The sequence below is a fragment of the Orycteropus afer genome, unplaced genomic scaffold (assembly GCF_000298275.1).
Source record: "Orycteropus afer afer isolate SDZICR_OR568_19922 unplaced genomic scaffold, OryAfe1.0 scaffold00460, whole genome shotgun sequence".
Taxonomy (NCBI): Eukaryota; Metazoa; Chordata; class Mammalia; order Tubulidentata; family Orycteropodidae; genus Orycteropus; species Orycteropus afer.
Window position 1 is genome coordinate 899,218 of NW_006922047.1, and position 16,150 is coordinate 915,367.

A 16,150-nucleotide genomic window follows, 5' to 3' on the forward strand; every position below is an offset into this window, starting at 1 on the left:
TCTCTCCTGATTGTTCTCTCCAAGGAGTGTATCTACCTAGTGTAAATGTTCAGCTCATATGCCTGTCTTTTGTTTGGTTGGAAGCCACGGTGTGGGTTCAATTCCAGACCTGAAGGGCAGCTAGGGGCCATAGTCTCAGTGGTTCCATCAGGCTCTATCAGACCAGCAAACCTGTTCCTTTTTTTTCCCCTAATGATTTTGAGTTTTGTTCCACATTGTTTTCCCACTTTATCCAGGATCCCCTACATAGATCCCCTTCCGAGTGGTTGACAGTGGTAGCCAGGTACCATCTAGTTCTAGTCTCATAGTCATATAGGCTGAGGATGGTATACCAGTCGCTTGGACTAATTGTTCCCATGAATCTTTGGTTTTCTTCATTCTTCTTTGCTCTGGATGAAGAGAGACCCATCATTGCATCTAGATGGCCGCTTGCAAGCTTTTAAGATCCTAGTCACTACTTGCCGAAGTAGAATGTGGAACAATGTTTTGTGTAGTATGTTATGCCAACTGAGATTGATGTCCCCTGGGACTATGGTCCTGAGCACACAGGTCCAAGCACTTGTTCCCTCTGGGTAGCTGGCTATGGCCAAGAAGTGACTACAGTTTTGTCTCTTCTAATACTGAGGAACTCTTACAGCACATACAAATACACTTGTAGAAACATTGTCTATCAACCCTATACATAATCATAGGCACACTCCCCACCCCCACATAACAAAAAAAAAAAAATCTCACTGCCATCAAGTCAGATCTGACTCACAGTGACTCCTCCTTGGGTTTCCGAGACAGTACCACTACAGAAGTAGATTGCCCAATCTAATAGTTCAGCATGTCCACCCATCTATCCACCCATATATCAATGTTTGTCTTCACTGACAACGCAGCACTGTATGTTAAGGCTGTAAATCTTAACGGAAGCAGATTGCCTCATCTTTCTTCCATGGAGTCACTGGTAGGTTCAAACCAGCAATCTTTTGATTAGTAGCCCAATGTTTTAACCACAGTGCTACCACAGCTCCTCTTAATCCATCCAGATAGCTCTTAAGACAGCCAAGTAGTTCTGTTGGTTCCATTTTAAAGATGAGGAAACTGAGTCTCTAAAGGGCTCCATTTATAGCACAGGCAGGATTAGAATGGGGTTCCAGGGCTGGGACGAGAGTGAGTTAAATGAGACACTCACTTTGGGTGAAAAATTTAAGGGGACATCAAAAACCCAGTAATCCAGGTAAACAATATTTTAATACAGTACTTTAGTAACTCAAAATTAACACACACACACACACACACACACAAAACATGTAACACACACACACACACAAAAAAAACATGATGAAGAAAACTCCAACACCTCAATACCAAAAAGACAAACAATCCAACTAAAATATGGGCAGAAGACATGAATAGACATTTCACCAAAGAAGATATTCAGGCGGCCAACAAACACATGAAGAAATGTTGGCAATCATTAGTCACTAGAGAGATGCAAATCAAAACAACAATGAGGTATCATCTGGCCCCAGCACTGATAGCAAAGTTCAACAGCACAGAAAATAACAAATGCTGGCAAGGATGTAGAGAGATTAGGACTCTCATACACTGCTGGTGGGATTGTCAAATGATATACAACCACCGTGGAAAGCAGTATGGTGATTCCTTAAAAAGCTGGAATTAGAAATACCATCTGACCCAGCAATCCCATTACTAGGTATACATCCTAAAGAAGTGAGAGGCAGGACAAGAACAGATATATGCACACTGATGTTCATCACAGCACTATTTACAAAAGCTAAAAGATGGAAACAACCTAGGTGTTCATCAACAGAAGAATGGATAACCAAACTATGGTACATACACACAATGGAATACTATGTAACACTAAAGAATAATGTAGAATCCACAAAACACCACATAATGTGGATGAACTTGGAGGACATTATGCTAAGTGAAATAAGTCAATCACAGAAGGACAAATATTGTATGAGTCCACTATTGTAAAAACTCAAGGAAAGGTTTATATATGCAAGGAAATTTTCTTTGCTGGTTTCCAAGGATGGGAGGGAGGGGAGAAGAAATTGCTAGATAGGTTAAGGAAAAAAAAATGTATATATACACATACATATACATACATGGGAGCTCTGGTAGCATAGTGCCTAAGGCACATGACTGCTAACCAGAAGGCTGGGGGTTCAAACCCACCAGCCACTCCTCGGAAGGAAGGTTGGGCAATCCTACTTCCGTAGTGATACTGCCTCGGAAACCCAAGGAGGGGTCGCTATGAGTCGGGGCCGACTCGACAGCAAATAACAACAACAACAGCATACATACACACACACACATATATAAAAGCTCTGGTGGTGTAGTGCCTAAGGCATTTGACATTTGACTGCTAACCAGAAGGCTGGTGGTTCAAACCCACCAGCCACTCCTCCTTGGAAGGGAGATTGAGCAATCTACTCCCATAGAGATACGCCCAAGGAGGGCTGGCTATGAGTTGAAAGGACTCAACGGCAGTAAGTTTGGTATTTTTATGTGTGTGTGTGTGTGTGTATATATTGTTGTTGTTGTTAAGTGCCGTCGAGTCAGGCCCAACTCAAGCAACCCCTCCTTGGGTTTCCAAGGCAGTATCACTACGGAAGTAGACTGCCCTATCTTCCTTCTGAGGAGTGGCTGGTGGGTTTGAACTGCCAGCCTTCTGGTTAGCAGTCAAGTGCCTTAGGCACTACGCTACCAGAGCTCCTGTGTGTGTGTGTGTGTGTGTGTGTATATATATAAACCAAACTCACTGCCATCATATGTATGTAAAGATTATTAGTGGTTGCCAGAGGTAGGAGGGAAGGAGAAAGGAAAAAATGTCATCAATGTCCCTGAGCTATTAATGTGGAAGTTGTGTTGGTGAATGTCTTGTGTATGTTTTCACCATAATAAAAGGAAAAAAAACCATAGTGAGTAAAATGTCAACATTTTAAGGATCCGGCCCTGCACTTGTATGATGCTGCCTCACTCACCCCACCTTAATCCTGGTCCTGGTTCCAATCAAACTTTATTTACAAAAACAGGCAGCTGGCCCACGGGCCATAGTTTGGTGACTTGATTTTTTTTTTTTTTTTTTAATATTGCATTCAATTATTATTTATCTTGATTACTGAGTTTTTTATACTCCTTAAATTTTGTGCCCTAGGTGAATGCCTGAGTGGCCCCACCATGGTATGTGTACCGTGCAGTTCTTAGGAATTTCAGATTTCTCACTGTTGTATAGAGGAATGGGTACATGTAGCAAAAAAGGATGACTCCCCTGAGAGAATTTTGAGGCAATTTGTAGAAGTTCTTCCTTGCCCCAGTGATTGCTATTTGGTGGCATGAGCTAGGGATGGGACACTGTCCTGGAAGCAAAAAGTGTTCCCACAGCCTTTACCATTTTTTAATGTTCTCTCCACTCATGGAGATTAAAAAACAAAACAGAAAACTTGTTGCATCTGCCTACACTAGATATATGATGGCTGGAGCTCAGGCAGCCATCTGTGTCTATGAGGCAACACCTAAGACATGGCAGAGCAGTGTGATGGACACTGGAATGGTAGAGCTGCCATAATCTCCATCTTCCTTACATCTTTGTTATTTGGGGTTTCCTGACATGTGCAGAGAAATGTAATGAATTGGTGCTTGCAGCTCACCTTCCACAGAAGCAGGGTTTCCTGTTCAGTTAGTGTCCCACACAGGTTCCCAGACACCCACACATCTTTCGGAGCTGATATAGATGAAGATGGGGACACAAAAGAGACAGGCATGATAAGTCAGGCTTCCAGGAGCAGGGACAAAGGTTTGGGGACAAGTCCAGAGAGCCTCACCGGTGGGCGGTGTCTGGAAGGACAGAATGGGGCTCCATTCGCCCCACAGTTCCTCTTCTACTTGCATTCGACAGCGGCCAGACATCTCGTAGCCAGTGGCCAGCTCCAGGTCGTGGATCTCGACAGGGGTGAGAGGTACCGACTTCAGTTCTGGCTCCAGCTGAGGGAGAGACAGGGGAGAGAAGCGAGGCCAGGGACTAAACTGAGGGTACTTGACCTGATAGTAGCTAACTCTTCTGTGCTACCAGGGTGACCAACTGTCTCAGTTTGTCTGGGACTGAAGGGGTTCTCAAGACCTAGGGCTTTCAATCCTAGGCAAACCAGGACTAGCTGGGCACCCTATGTACACAGCAGTAAGTCTATTATTCTCCTCATTTTGATGAGGAAGCTCATCTGGTCAGAGAGGTGAAGTAACTTGTCCAAGGCCACAGCGGTGGTAACTACCAGAGCTGGGATTTGAACCCAGGAAGTCAGATTCCAAAGTCTGCATCTACCGTTGCTTGGAATTGCATGAATAACCACAATGACAATAACTCTGCTCTTTATTGTGATATTTTGTATCAAGAGCTGTGACTGAGACAACTGATTGTCTTCAACATCCATTCTCCCCTCTTCCTTCAGAAACAGAATCCCTGAGTATTAATGGGGAACATGGCTGTCCAGAATAAACACTATATTTCTCAGCCTCCCGTGCAGTCAGGTGAGGCCCTATGACTACATTCAGCCAATAAGAGATGAGAGGAAATGATATGTAAAACTTCCAGGTTGTGCCCTTAGAATGCATGGGCAGGTCTCCCTGATACTAGCTCTAGAGCTGCATTCTGCTATCTTGCTGTGTGACCTTGGGAAAGGTGCTCAACTTCTCTGAGGTCCAGCTGCCCCAACTGTAAAACAGAGATCTTAAAAAGCATCTACTGTACAGGGAGGTTGGGAGGACTCATCAAGATAATCTTTACTCAGAAGTATCACCTGCTTTTATAATTTTTTTAAAATATTTACTGGAAGCCAGGCCCTGCTCCTCATCTGAAACATGGGCAGATGTAAAATGAACGTTTCTCACAGAGTTTCGCAAGGATTCAATAAACTCATGTTTGGGAAGAGCCTAGCACAGTGTCTGGCACACAGCAGTTGCTCTGGAAGGGTTTGCTGCTGTCATCACAGGCAGTCTCTGAGCTAGGACCCATTTATGTACGATCAACCACATTTATGACTCCTTTTTCTATGTGTGTACATCATCCCTTTAGTAATCCGTACTACATACAGTGTTGCAGTGTGCAATTTGTTGATGTTATCTTCAGGCAAAATGTTCCCAACCCTCAAAGACAAAGATCAAATTTATAAAAATTTTCATAATAAAAGCCAATAATAATAAAAACTAAAAAAAAAAAAGTACTCAATTTATGTCAGAACCGACTTATGACAAAGTAATTGGAATGAACTCCATCATAAGGTGGGAGCTACCTGTACTATTTTAAGGTTAACTTAAGCTATTTGAAGGAGCTCTGGTGACATAGCACCTAAGGCATTTGACTGCTAAACAGAAGGTTGGCGGTTCAAACCAACCAACTTCTCCACAGAAGGGAAATGGGGCAATCTACTTCCATAAGGATTTACCACCTGGGCAAGCCAATAGGTGTCGCTGTAAGTCAGAATCAATTCAATGAGTTTGGTTTTGGTTTTCAAGCTATTTGAGGACTTTTATTTGTTCATAAAAATGTTAGAAGAAGTTTATTGAGTTTCTCAAAGATTCCAAGTAGAATCTAGGTTGCAATTACATGGAATTTATAGATTATTTTAGGGAAAACTTTTAGCTGAAGAAGACACACGTGCAGGAGCGGGTGAGGCATGAGCCCCGGGCTGGGTCTCTGAATTGAGAGTGATGCCCTAGGGCTCTGCCCGAGCTGAACAGAGACCTTGACCCCTGACACTCACCAGGGTCCAAGCCTTCTCCTGGCATCGTCGGTAGTAGAACTGGCAAACCATGTCCTCCTGATGAGGCAGCCATGTGGGTGGGGCCCACTGCACAGTGGTCTCCAGGGGTCCATCCTCTAAAAATTCGATGTCGGGGGACAGCCACGGGGCGCCGAGCTTCACTGGGGAAGAGGCCGGACTGCATTGAGCCAGAGCCTCCAGGACCACCCACCCCACAGAGAGCGCCCTCCCACCACCTCACCTCGGGTTTCTAGGTCCACAGAGACTGGGGGCCAGACAGACCCATCTGCCTTGGCTCCCCAGACGAGGAGTGTGTCAAACTCAGTGAACTGTTCCCGCGGAATGGTCACCCAACTCTGCCCGGGGGGCACTGCCACAACTTGGGTCCTGTTGAGATGACTATAGGGAGAGATGCTGGGGCAGGGTGCACATTGTTGGACCCAGAGCCGTAATGACAGGAATCTTAGGGCTGGCAGAGAAGTTGTCTAGTGTGGTGGCTGGAGCCTGCACTGCCCGGGTTCAACTCCCAGCTCTGCTGCTTCAGAGCTGTGTGACACTGAGCACGCAAATTAACATCTCTGTGCCTCAGATTCCTCACCAAAGAAATGAGGGCAATAAACTGACAGGCCAGGGAGGGGAATAAATGGGCTAATAGATGGAATGCCTTCAGAACGGTGTCAGGGACACAATACATGGTATGTAAGCATTTACTGTTGTTGTACCTACTGTTAGGAATTGAACTGTGTCCCCCCAAAATATGTGTTACAAATCCTAACCTCTATGCCTGTGGTTATAATGCCACTTGAGAATGGGCTGTCTTTGTTATGGTTATAGGCAAGAGTAGTGTGTATAGGGTGTCTTAAGTCAATTTCTTTTGAGACACAAAAAGAAATTAAACACAAGCTAGCAAGCAGAGCTATTTGCTGAGCAAATAATCCAAGAGGCTGGACTCTATGAAGAAGAAGGTGGCGTCAGGATGGGAGGAAGACTCATTAACAACCTGTGATACACAGATGACACAGCCTTGCTTGTTGAAAGTGAAGATGACTTGAAGCACTTACTGATGAAGATCAAAGACTGCAGTCTGCAGTATGGATTACATTTCAACATAAAGAAAACAAAAATCCTCACAACAGGACCCAGAAACAATATCATGATAAATGGAGAAAAGATTGAAGTTGTCAGAGATTTCATTTTTTTCTTAGATCTAAAATCAACACCTGTGGTAGCAGCAGTCAAGACATCAGACACCGTATTGCACCAGGCAAATCTTCTGCAAAAGACCTCTTTGAAGTGCTGAAGAACAAAGATGTCACTTTTAAGACTAAGATGCACCTAACCCAAGCTATGGTATTTTCAATCGCCTAGTGGCGTAGTCCCTAAGATATCTGACTGCTAACCAGAAGGTTGGCGGTTCAAACCCACCAGCCACTCCTTGGAAGGAAGATTGGGCAATCTACTTCCATACTGATACTGCCTCAGAAACCCAAGGAGGGGTCACTATGAGTCGGATCCGACTTGATGGCAGTGAGTTTGGTTTTTTTGGTGGTTTAATATGCATGTGAAAGCTCAACAATGAATAAGGAAGACCAAAGAAGAATTGATGGATTTGAATTGTGTTGTCAAAGAATACTGAAAATACCATGGACATCTAGAGAATGAACAAATCTGTCCTGGAAGAAGTGCAGCCAGAATGCTCCTTGGAAGCGAGAATGGTTAGACTTTGTCTCACCTACTTTGGTCAGGCTGTCAGGAGGGACTGGAACCTGGAGAAAGGATATCATGCTTGGTAAAGTGAAGCCTCAGCAAAAAAGGGAAAGGCCCTCAATGAGATGGATTGACACAGTGGCTGCAACGATAGATTCGGGTACGGCAAAAATTGTGAGGCTGGCGCAGGACTGGGCAGTGTTTCATTCTCTTATACGTAGGGTTACCATGAGTCAGAGCCGACTTGATGGCACCAAAGCAACAACAGCAGGCAGAGCTGGGGTGTGAGAGACACGCTGAGGCATATGGAGATCTCTACATTTACATACATTCAACTATTCAGTCACCAAGTATTTCTTGTGTCAGGCCTGGTTCTAGAACCTGGGGGCAGAGCTAGGACCAAAGGAGACATGTTTCTGCCCTCTGAAGCTGACATCGCAGTAGGGAACAGACAGGAAACCCATAAATATATTTTTGATGTCATGTCAGGCAGTGATAAGCAATACAGGCTCACACAGAGTGAGGAGGATATGGTGTGATGATGGAGGGAGGGCATAATGGTGCTGTTTTAGTGAGGGGCGGGCAGGGAAGGTCTCTTGGATGAGAAGACATTTAAATAAATGCGTGAAGAGGTGAGAAAGGAGTCATGCAATATCTAGAGGAAAAGCATTCTAGACACAGGGAACAGTCAGTGCAAAGGCCTTGAGGCCAGGCCTGATGTGTCTGAGGAGGAGTGATGAGGCTAAAGTGGACTGAGGGAGGTGGGTGAGTTGGGAAGATGAGGGCAGGGAGGTGATGAGGCAGATCCCGCAAGGCCTGTGGGCCACACAGCTAACTGGAGCTTTTACCCAGAGTAGGTTGGGTAAAACCCACCTTTATTGAAACCTTGCAAACAGACTGCAGGCAGATCTGCTGCAAAAGACATCTTTAAATTATTAAAGAGCAAAGACGTAATTTTGAAGACTAAAGTATGCCGGACAAGCCATGGTATTTTCAATTGCCTCATATGCATGTGAGAGCTGGATAATGAATAAGGAAAACCAAAGAAGAATTAATGCAGTTGAGTTATGGTGTTAGCAAGGAATACTGAATGTACCATGGACTTCCAGAAGGACGAACAAATCTGTCTTGGAGGAAGTATAGACAGAATGCTTCTTAGAAGCAAGAATGGCCATACTTTGTCTTTGACATGATCATGACTTTGGTCATGTTGTCAGAAGGGACCATTTGCTGGAGAAGGGTATCATGTTTGGTAAAGTAGAGGGTCAGCAAAAAGTGGGAAGACCCTTAAGGAGATGGATTGACACAGTGGCTGCGATGATGGGCTCCAACATAGCAATGATTGTGAGGATGGTGCAGGACTGGGCAGTGTTTCGTTCTATTGTAACAGGGTCACTATGAGTCAGAACCAACCTGACAGCACCTAACAGCAAGCTGGGAGCCATGGAAGGTTCTAAGCAGAGGAGGGAAGTGCCCTGACTCAGATGCTCACACTCACCCTCTGCTTCTTCTATGGAGGGAACAGCCTGTGGGAAGTGAGACTAGGAACCAGGAGCTCAGAGTAGAGGTGAATGCATTGGTCCAGGTGGGAGACGGCAGGGTCTCAACCCAGGTGGGAGCAGAGGAGGTGGGAAGAGGTGCCAGATTCTAGATAACATGCTGATGGAGCAGATATGGGTAAAAACGAGGAGACAAAGTCCCCGAGGTTTGGATTTCAAAGGTTTAAAACAGGGCCTTCATCAAAAAAAAAAAAAAAGAAAAAGAAAAATGACAGGTATTGGTGAGGATGAAGAAACTGGACCCCTGTCCATTGCTGCTAAGAATGTGAAATGGTGCTGCTGCTTTGGAAAACAGTCTGGTATTTCCTTCAAAACTTAAACAGAGTGTTGCTGTATGACCCAGTAATTCCACTCCTAGGACTATACCCCAAAGAACTGAAAACAGGTGTTCACACAAATACTGGTCCACGACAGCAGCACTTACAGTAGCCCAAATGTCCATCAACAGATGAATGAATGGATAAGTTCTGTGGTATATTCATACAATGGAGTATTTGGCCGTAAAGAGGAATGAGACCCTCATACGTACATGGCTGGACTTCAGAAACATTATGCCCAGTCAAAGAAGCCAGACGTAAAAGGTCACACATTGTATGAAGGGGAATTCATATGAAATGTGCAAAATAGGGAAATGTACAGGCAGAAAGAAGCTCCGGTGGCACGGTGCCTAAGGCATTTGATCTCCAACCAGAAGGCTGGCAGTTCAAACCCACCAGCTGCTCCACAGAAGGCAGATGGGGCAATCTACTTCCATAAAGATTTACCTCCTCAGAAACCCAGTGGGGATTGCTCTGAGTCAGAATCCACCTGATGGCAGTGAGTATGGTTTGGTTTATAGAGACCGAAAGCAGATTAGTGGTTGCAGGAACTGCAGGGGGAGGGGAACAGGGAGTGACTGCTGAGTGGGTATCCTTTGGGGGGTGATGAAAATATTATAACTAGATAGGTGTGGTGGTTGCATGACATAGTGCATGTCCTAAATGACACTGAACTGTGCACTTTCGAATGATTTAAAATAAATGTTATATGAATTTCACCTCACTGAAATAAATTTAAAACAGGACCTTGCTGACCCCTCAACCTCCACCAATTAAAACCAGGCCTCCCATCCCCCATTCCCACCTTTTGAGGCCCCCTTCACTCTTCTCTCACTTCAGCAGACTTTAAAATGGTAAGTTTTCAAGTGTGATTCATCTTTAAGGGATGCCTGTCTGCCTGGCAGGCTGTGAGCTCCACCAGGACAGGGCTTTCTGCCTGCCTCATTTGCCACTGCATGCGCCCAATGCCTGAAACAGCACTGCCAATTGAACAAATGATCTTTTCAGGTGCTCAGAGAGGTTAAGCTATTTGCCTAAAGTCACACAGCACCAAAAAACAGTTCTTAAGTAATTGTTATGTATATTCTCCTTGCCAAGTGCTTAATTCATTGAATCCACAGAATCAACCCTGGCAGGTAGGTTCCATTATCATCCATTCCGACTCATAGGGAACCCCTTGGGTTTCTGAGGCAGTAAATCTTTACAGAAGTAAATTGCCCAGTTTTCCTTCTGCGGTGTGGCTGGTGGGTTGGAACCGTCAACCTTCTGGTTAGCAGTCAAGTGCTTCATGCACTAGGTCACCAGAGTTCTCATGATTTAATAGGTTAGGAAACAGAGGTTCAGAGGGGGGAAGTGATAGGTCCAGGGTCACACAGCAAAAATGGAGGAATCTGGATCAGAAAGGCTTGAGATTCCGAGGAGGCTTGAGGGCAGGACTCCAGGGTTTCTCAGCTTCCATCCTCCCACCCCTCCAAGGCCTCGGTTCTCCCATGCCATGCTGTGTACTCACTACTTTTGGCTCTGGAAGTGCAACGTGGAGGGGGTTCCTGAGTCCCCAAGTGGCTCCCAAGAGCAGTTCAAGTCACCCAAGAGTCCAACTCGGTAGCATTGCATAGGCCCAAGGCTGCCTAGAGAGGGGGAGAGTCCAAGGAAGGGTCACCGCGCACTCCAGCACTTAAGGCAACTGCGAAGGAGTTTGGGGGTCCCTTACGGAAGTAAACAGCAGGAAGGGGGAGCCCGGCACCCCTACCTGGTTTCAGACCACAGTCCTCCCCTCTCTCCGCCAGCCGGAGAACGGTGCCCGCCACATCCTGTCGCTGCCCCGTGAGCTGCCACCCCCACCCCGCGGCTTGGGTTCCGACCTCGAGGCCGCCCCTTCCCCAGCTCCCCTCTTCGCCCGGTGCCTGCTTCGGAGGGGCTGAGCGGCGTCTGGACCTCTGCCGTTCATTCCGCGAACTTCTGGCCCACCCCGGCAAGTTCGCGCTTGAACGGTGAGCCCCGTGCGGCATCGCCCGACCTCAGAGCGCTCCAGACCCACCTTGGGGACGAATCCGGTTCAAAAGCAGAAACAAAAGAGGTAGCAGGTAGAGTTGGGGCAGCGGCCGCAGGCAGAAAGGGGCGGCCCGGGCCCCCCGCATGGCGTCCCAGCGCCCCCAGGCTGTGCCGCCGGGACGCCGCGCGGTTAGGCTCCCTCTGTGGGTCTGGAGCCCGAGGCGGCCACGGGAAGCAGTCACCTCCCTCGGGACCGCCCCCGCACCTTGCGCTCTGGGTCCCCGCCCCTTTTCCGTGACGGAAAGTCCTGGGCGCAATCTCTGGGGCGGGAGGAGGGAGTGGGGAGGTCTTCTGGGGGCGTCTGGAGGGGGATGCTGAGGGAGGGGCCACCTTCCCTGAAACCTGCCCCAGCAACACCACCACACACAGGCTGCGAAGTTCTTTAAAACTTTTATTATTGGTATCTACCGGAAAGGTTTTGACCCCTCCCCGTATCACGCCCCCATTGAAGGTTTGGAAGAGAGTCCAAGGGTCAGGCTGCCACCCTGGGGGCCACAGCCTGGAGTTAGGAAGGCAGAATTGCAGGTAGAGGAGCTGGGAATCAGGAAAAAGTGGGATGGGGACACCAGGAGGGCTGGGACAGGGGTGTAAGGGTGAGTGGAAGGTGGAGCTGGGGTATCAGCATGGTGCCTTGGGCTACGCAGCACTCCCCACTAACAGAGGCTGCTGAGTTCATTCTTGCTGCACCCCCACTTGCAGCAGTTGCTGGAGAGGCCAGCCAGGACATCACGGCCACCCCGCAGAGCCCCTGGGGTTCCTTGCCAGCTGGGCCGCCCTCTATAGAAGGTCTGGGGCTGTTTGGTCATGGCCAACCACTCGCTGGAGGCCATTGCCTCATCCAGCTCTCCTGCCAGGCTGTCCCCATAGGCGTCTGTGTCCGTATCAGCAAAGGCATCCCCTGCAAAAGTTGAGGAGAGTTAGTCCTGGCTCCTGGCTGGCCCGGCTGCTTCTCTGTTCTTGTGATGTAGTCTCCTAGGTTAAAGTTTTCATTCCAGTCAGGCCTGGGTTCAAATCCCAGACCACTAGCTCTGATGGGCAGACTATTCAACCTCACTGAGCTTGACTTTCCTTTCCTGTTATTTCTTTTCCCCTGCTGTTTATTTACGAAGGACTTGATGGCTAAGAGCACACAGCCAGGCTGACTGCGCATGAATGCAGCCTCTGAGTTAAACAGCGAATGAGTGAATTTGCTTTTCTTGGCTTCAATTTCTTTGTCTGCAAATTAGGAAAAATAACTCTCCTACCTTCTTGGGTTTTCTAAGGAATAAATGAATTTGGGAAACCAAAACAAACATAGAACAGTGTTTGGCACGGCATAAGCACTCCAAATAGCCTTGATGATTTCCTGTGCACTTACTGTGCACCAGGCACCGTGTTAAGTGCTTTTGTAGATTAAGTCCTTCATTCTTCTCAATGTCAGCACCCCAAGGTGTGGGGCTGGTTTATCACTCCATTTTCCCAAGGCCTGAGGAGTGGAGTAACTTGTACAAAAAGACACAGCTATTAAGTTGTAGAGTTGCTGTGTGAAAGCACACACAATGGTGTGTTTCTGTGGCCACATTCCACCCTCCCCATCATCACGAACATCTATTTGGTGCCAGGCCCCTGGCCCTATTGACACCAGGCCCTCTGCCCTCTGCCATTCCCAGACTGAGCCCCCTACCCTACTGAGACCATATCCTTATCTGTTTCAACTCAGCTGTGCCACTCAACAGGAGCTGTCCGCCCTGTTCCACAGATGAAGAAGCTCAGAGAAGGGAAGTGATTTGCCAAGGTGAGACATTCATTAGATGGCAAAACTTGGCCTTATACCCACCACACCCTGCATGCTACTAGCCCCAGAGGGCTGGAAGCACTTCAATGCCATCCTCACGAATGGTGCCCCCAGGAGTTGTGCAAGCAGTAGCCCGCTTAGCACAGGCTCAGCGCGTAGACACACTGAGAAATTAGAACTGATGCCCCGACTTCTAGTCCCCACCCCAGCTCTGCAGCTCTGTTCGTCCATTCCCTGAGTCCTTGGAGTGCTGGGCTGCTCTCCCAAGCTGGACCTGGCCCTGCCTCATCTCTGTCCCTGGCTCCTTGAGCCCACCCTGCCATTCCATCCTCCCCCCCACCCCTGCCCAGCCTCACCCATAGCTTCGTGTGTCAGAATGTCCGCACGTCTCCACCGCGAGCCCCCGCAGATGAAAATGACTGCTCGGATGAACTCGCGGCCACACAGCTTTATGCCATAAGGTGCAGCCCGGGCCTCTGCCTGCAGCCACAGCTCCCCCGCCAGCACCCACACCGCTAGCAGCAGCAGCAACGTGCGCTTGGCCATGATGGACAGAGGCACCTCAGACCAGGGAGAGGGCTCGACCAGCACCTTCCTGGGATGGGTGACTTCACTGCCTCTGAGGGGCCCCCCATTTATATCCCAGCCTCCCCCCACCCTGTGTCCAGGAGCTAAGTGACCTCCTTTATCTTCTCCAGCAGAGAAGACACGAGCATGCCCCCCTCAACCCCGACCTTTCCTGGTCCCCAAACCAAGAGATAACCTTTCACCAGGGACAGGCTGACATAGCCCAGCTCACTGTCAACTTCCACGCAGACAGGCAAGAAGGCCTCAATCCAGACCCAGACTCTGACCCCACAAGGCTAGGCGACAGGGCACAGCCAGACCCTGTAGGGCTGGAGTCCCAGATCTCTTTCATAATGATAATAATAACAATAACCAAAATAACAGCAGTAACAGTGAAGTCTCCAACAGTGCCGGCGATGGGGCATTTTGTACCTAGTAATTCTCATAGCAGGAGTTCTGGTAGCATAGTGCCTGAGTCACTTGACTGCTAACCAGAAGGCTGGTGGTACAAACCCACCAGCCACTCCTCAGAAGGAAGGTTAGGCAATCTACTTCCGTAGTGATACTGCTTTGGAAACCCAAGGAGGGCCCGCTATGAGTCAGGTCCGACTCGACAGCACATAACAACAACAACAATTCTCATAGCGGACCCTCTCCTTGGGTTTCCAACACAGTATCTCTACGGAAGTAGATTGTCCCATCTTCCTTCTGAGGAGTGGCTAGTGGTTTAAACCGCCAGCCTTCTGGTTAGCAGTCAAATGCCTTAGGCACCACGCCACCAGAGCTCCCTTTCACTTTTTAGTTTTGAATTCTCCCAGCAACCTATGACAATGGTTCTCAAACTGGAGCCAGCATTGGAATCTCCTGGAGGGCTTGTTAAAACACACATGGCTGAGCTCCAGCCCAGAGCCCTTGATTCCACAGGGCAGGGGTGCCCGAGAATCTGGGTTTCTAACACGTTCCCAAGTGATGCCCATGCTGCTGGTCCATGGACCAGACTTTTCTTTTTCATTGTGTTAAGTGTATCGGAAGGAAGGTTGGACAATCCTACTTCCATAGTGATACTGCCTCGGAAACCCAAGGAGGGGTTGCTATGAATAGGGTTTGACTCGACGGCACATAACACCAACAACAAGTGTATACATAACTAAACATCTGTCACTCCAACGTCTTCGACAGGCATGGTGCAATGATGCTGATCACCTTCATCAGGTTGTGCGGCCGTCACCACCACTCATTTCCAAAGTTCTCCATCACGCTAAATACAGATGCTCAGAGCACCCTAAGCAATGACTCCCCCCACCCCACCCCTTGTAACCACTAATGAACTTTGCTTTCTGTACATTTTTAAATTTACTTATTTATTTATGTTGTTGACAATCTACGCAGCAAAACATGGACAACTTCAACAGTCTGTACGTGTACGATTCCGTGACATCAGTGACATTCTTCTAATTGGGCAACCATTCTCACCCCCCTTTTCTGAGCTGTTCCTCCCATATTCACATAAACTCACTGCCCCCTAAGGCTCCTACCTAACCTTTCCAGTTGCTGGTGTCAGTTTGATCCCCTAGATAGACCTTCAAAGAGCACCATGTTCAGGGCAGACCTTCTTCAGGAGGTAAGCTAAACTATTACTGGTTTTAAGAAGACTTCAGGGGATATTGTTGATTTAAGGTTTAAAAATGACCGCAGGGCAATTGTTTCAAGGGTTCATCCAGCCACCATGGCTCCAGAAAGTCTGGATTCCATGCTGTGGTAGTTAAGGGTGTGTGTCAACTTGGCTGGGCCTGCTTTGGAGTGGCTAGGCAGCTGGATGTAGTATTCCCCATGATGAGACTAATAATCAACTCCATGGGGGAATTTACTCTGAGCAGCTGAGTAGCTGCCTTAGGGATGTGGTCTGCTTCCAGTATATAAGAAACAGCCTTGAGAAAGGTCTCTGAGCTTTTTGGAACATCTGGATCCTGCATTTGGCTGAGTCCATCTCAGTGGCCTGCCATGTTGTCGGCCCATCTTGAGACTGTTTCTGAACTTGCACTAATGGCCTGCTTTGTTGCTTGATAATTTGGGACTGTGTCATTTTACTTGTTGACCTTGGGTTTATCAGCCTAAGCAGCCAGCAGCTGCCTGAGTTATGAGATGCCTCCAGCTTCAGTGGGCCAGGAGCTAAAGGCAGAGCTAAAGCCCAAAGTTGAGGGGCTTTCACCCAACGCCTAGAGCTGGAACTAGGACTTCTAGCCTCCCAGACTGGAAGAGAATAAATCCCTGTTTGTTACAGCCATCCACTTGTGATATGTCTGTGAGAAAAGGTCAGGGAGGCAGCATCTTCTGACCTCCTCTAACTTCACAAGAGGAAGACAGAATCACCATCAGCAGCCCAAGGCTTATTCCTAC

General features: G+C 47.8%; 2 protein-coding genes across 2 annotated transcripts in view; both read right to left on the reverse strand.

Annotated features, from left to right (window-relative positions):
• Positions 1-11,498, reverse strand: part of IL27RA (interleukin 27 receptor subunit alpha) — a 22,176-nt gene extending 10,678 nt beyond the window's left edge. Inside the window, exons 1-6 of the mRNA XM_007954366.1 lie at positions 11,399-11,498; positions 10,871-10,988; positions 6,019-6,176; positions 5,778-5,938; positions 3,846-4,005; positions 3,672-3,745 (exon numbers count right to left, since the gene is read on the reverse strand). Coding sequence (XP_007952557.1) covers positions 3,672-3,745; positions 3,846-4,005; positions 5,778-5,938; positions 6,019-6,176; positions 10,871-10,988; positions 11,399-11,498 — 771 coding nt within the window. The remainder of the gene's footprint in view (positions 1-3,671; positions 3,746-3,845; positions 4,006-5,777; positions 5,939-6,018; positions 6,177-10,870; positions 10,989-11,398) is intronic.
• Positions 11,499-12,065: 567 nt separating this feature from the next.
• RLN3 (relaxin 3) lies at positions 12,066-13,732 on the reverse strand. Its single transcript, XM_007954368.1, has 2 exons — positions 13,543-13,732; positions 12,066-12,310 (listed from the first exon to the last, which is right to left on the reverse strand). Exons 1-2 carry the CDS (start codon positions 13,730-13,732, stop codon positions 12,066-12,068), a joined length of 435 nt encoding a protein of 144 aa, XP_007952559.1.
• Between the last annotated feature and the right edge of the window lie 2,418 nt (positions 13,733-16,150).

Excerpts from the sequence above, each read along its gene's own strand:
- RLN3 (XM_007954368.1), bottom strand. The coding sequence starts at position 13,732 with ATGGCCAAGCGCACGTTGCTGCTGCTGCTAGCGGTGTGGGTGCTGGCG. Across the intron at positions 12,311-13,542 it reads TCTGACACACGAAGCTATGG|GGGATGCCTTTGCTGATACG; the intron begins GTGAGGCTGGGC and ends CAACTTTTGCAG.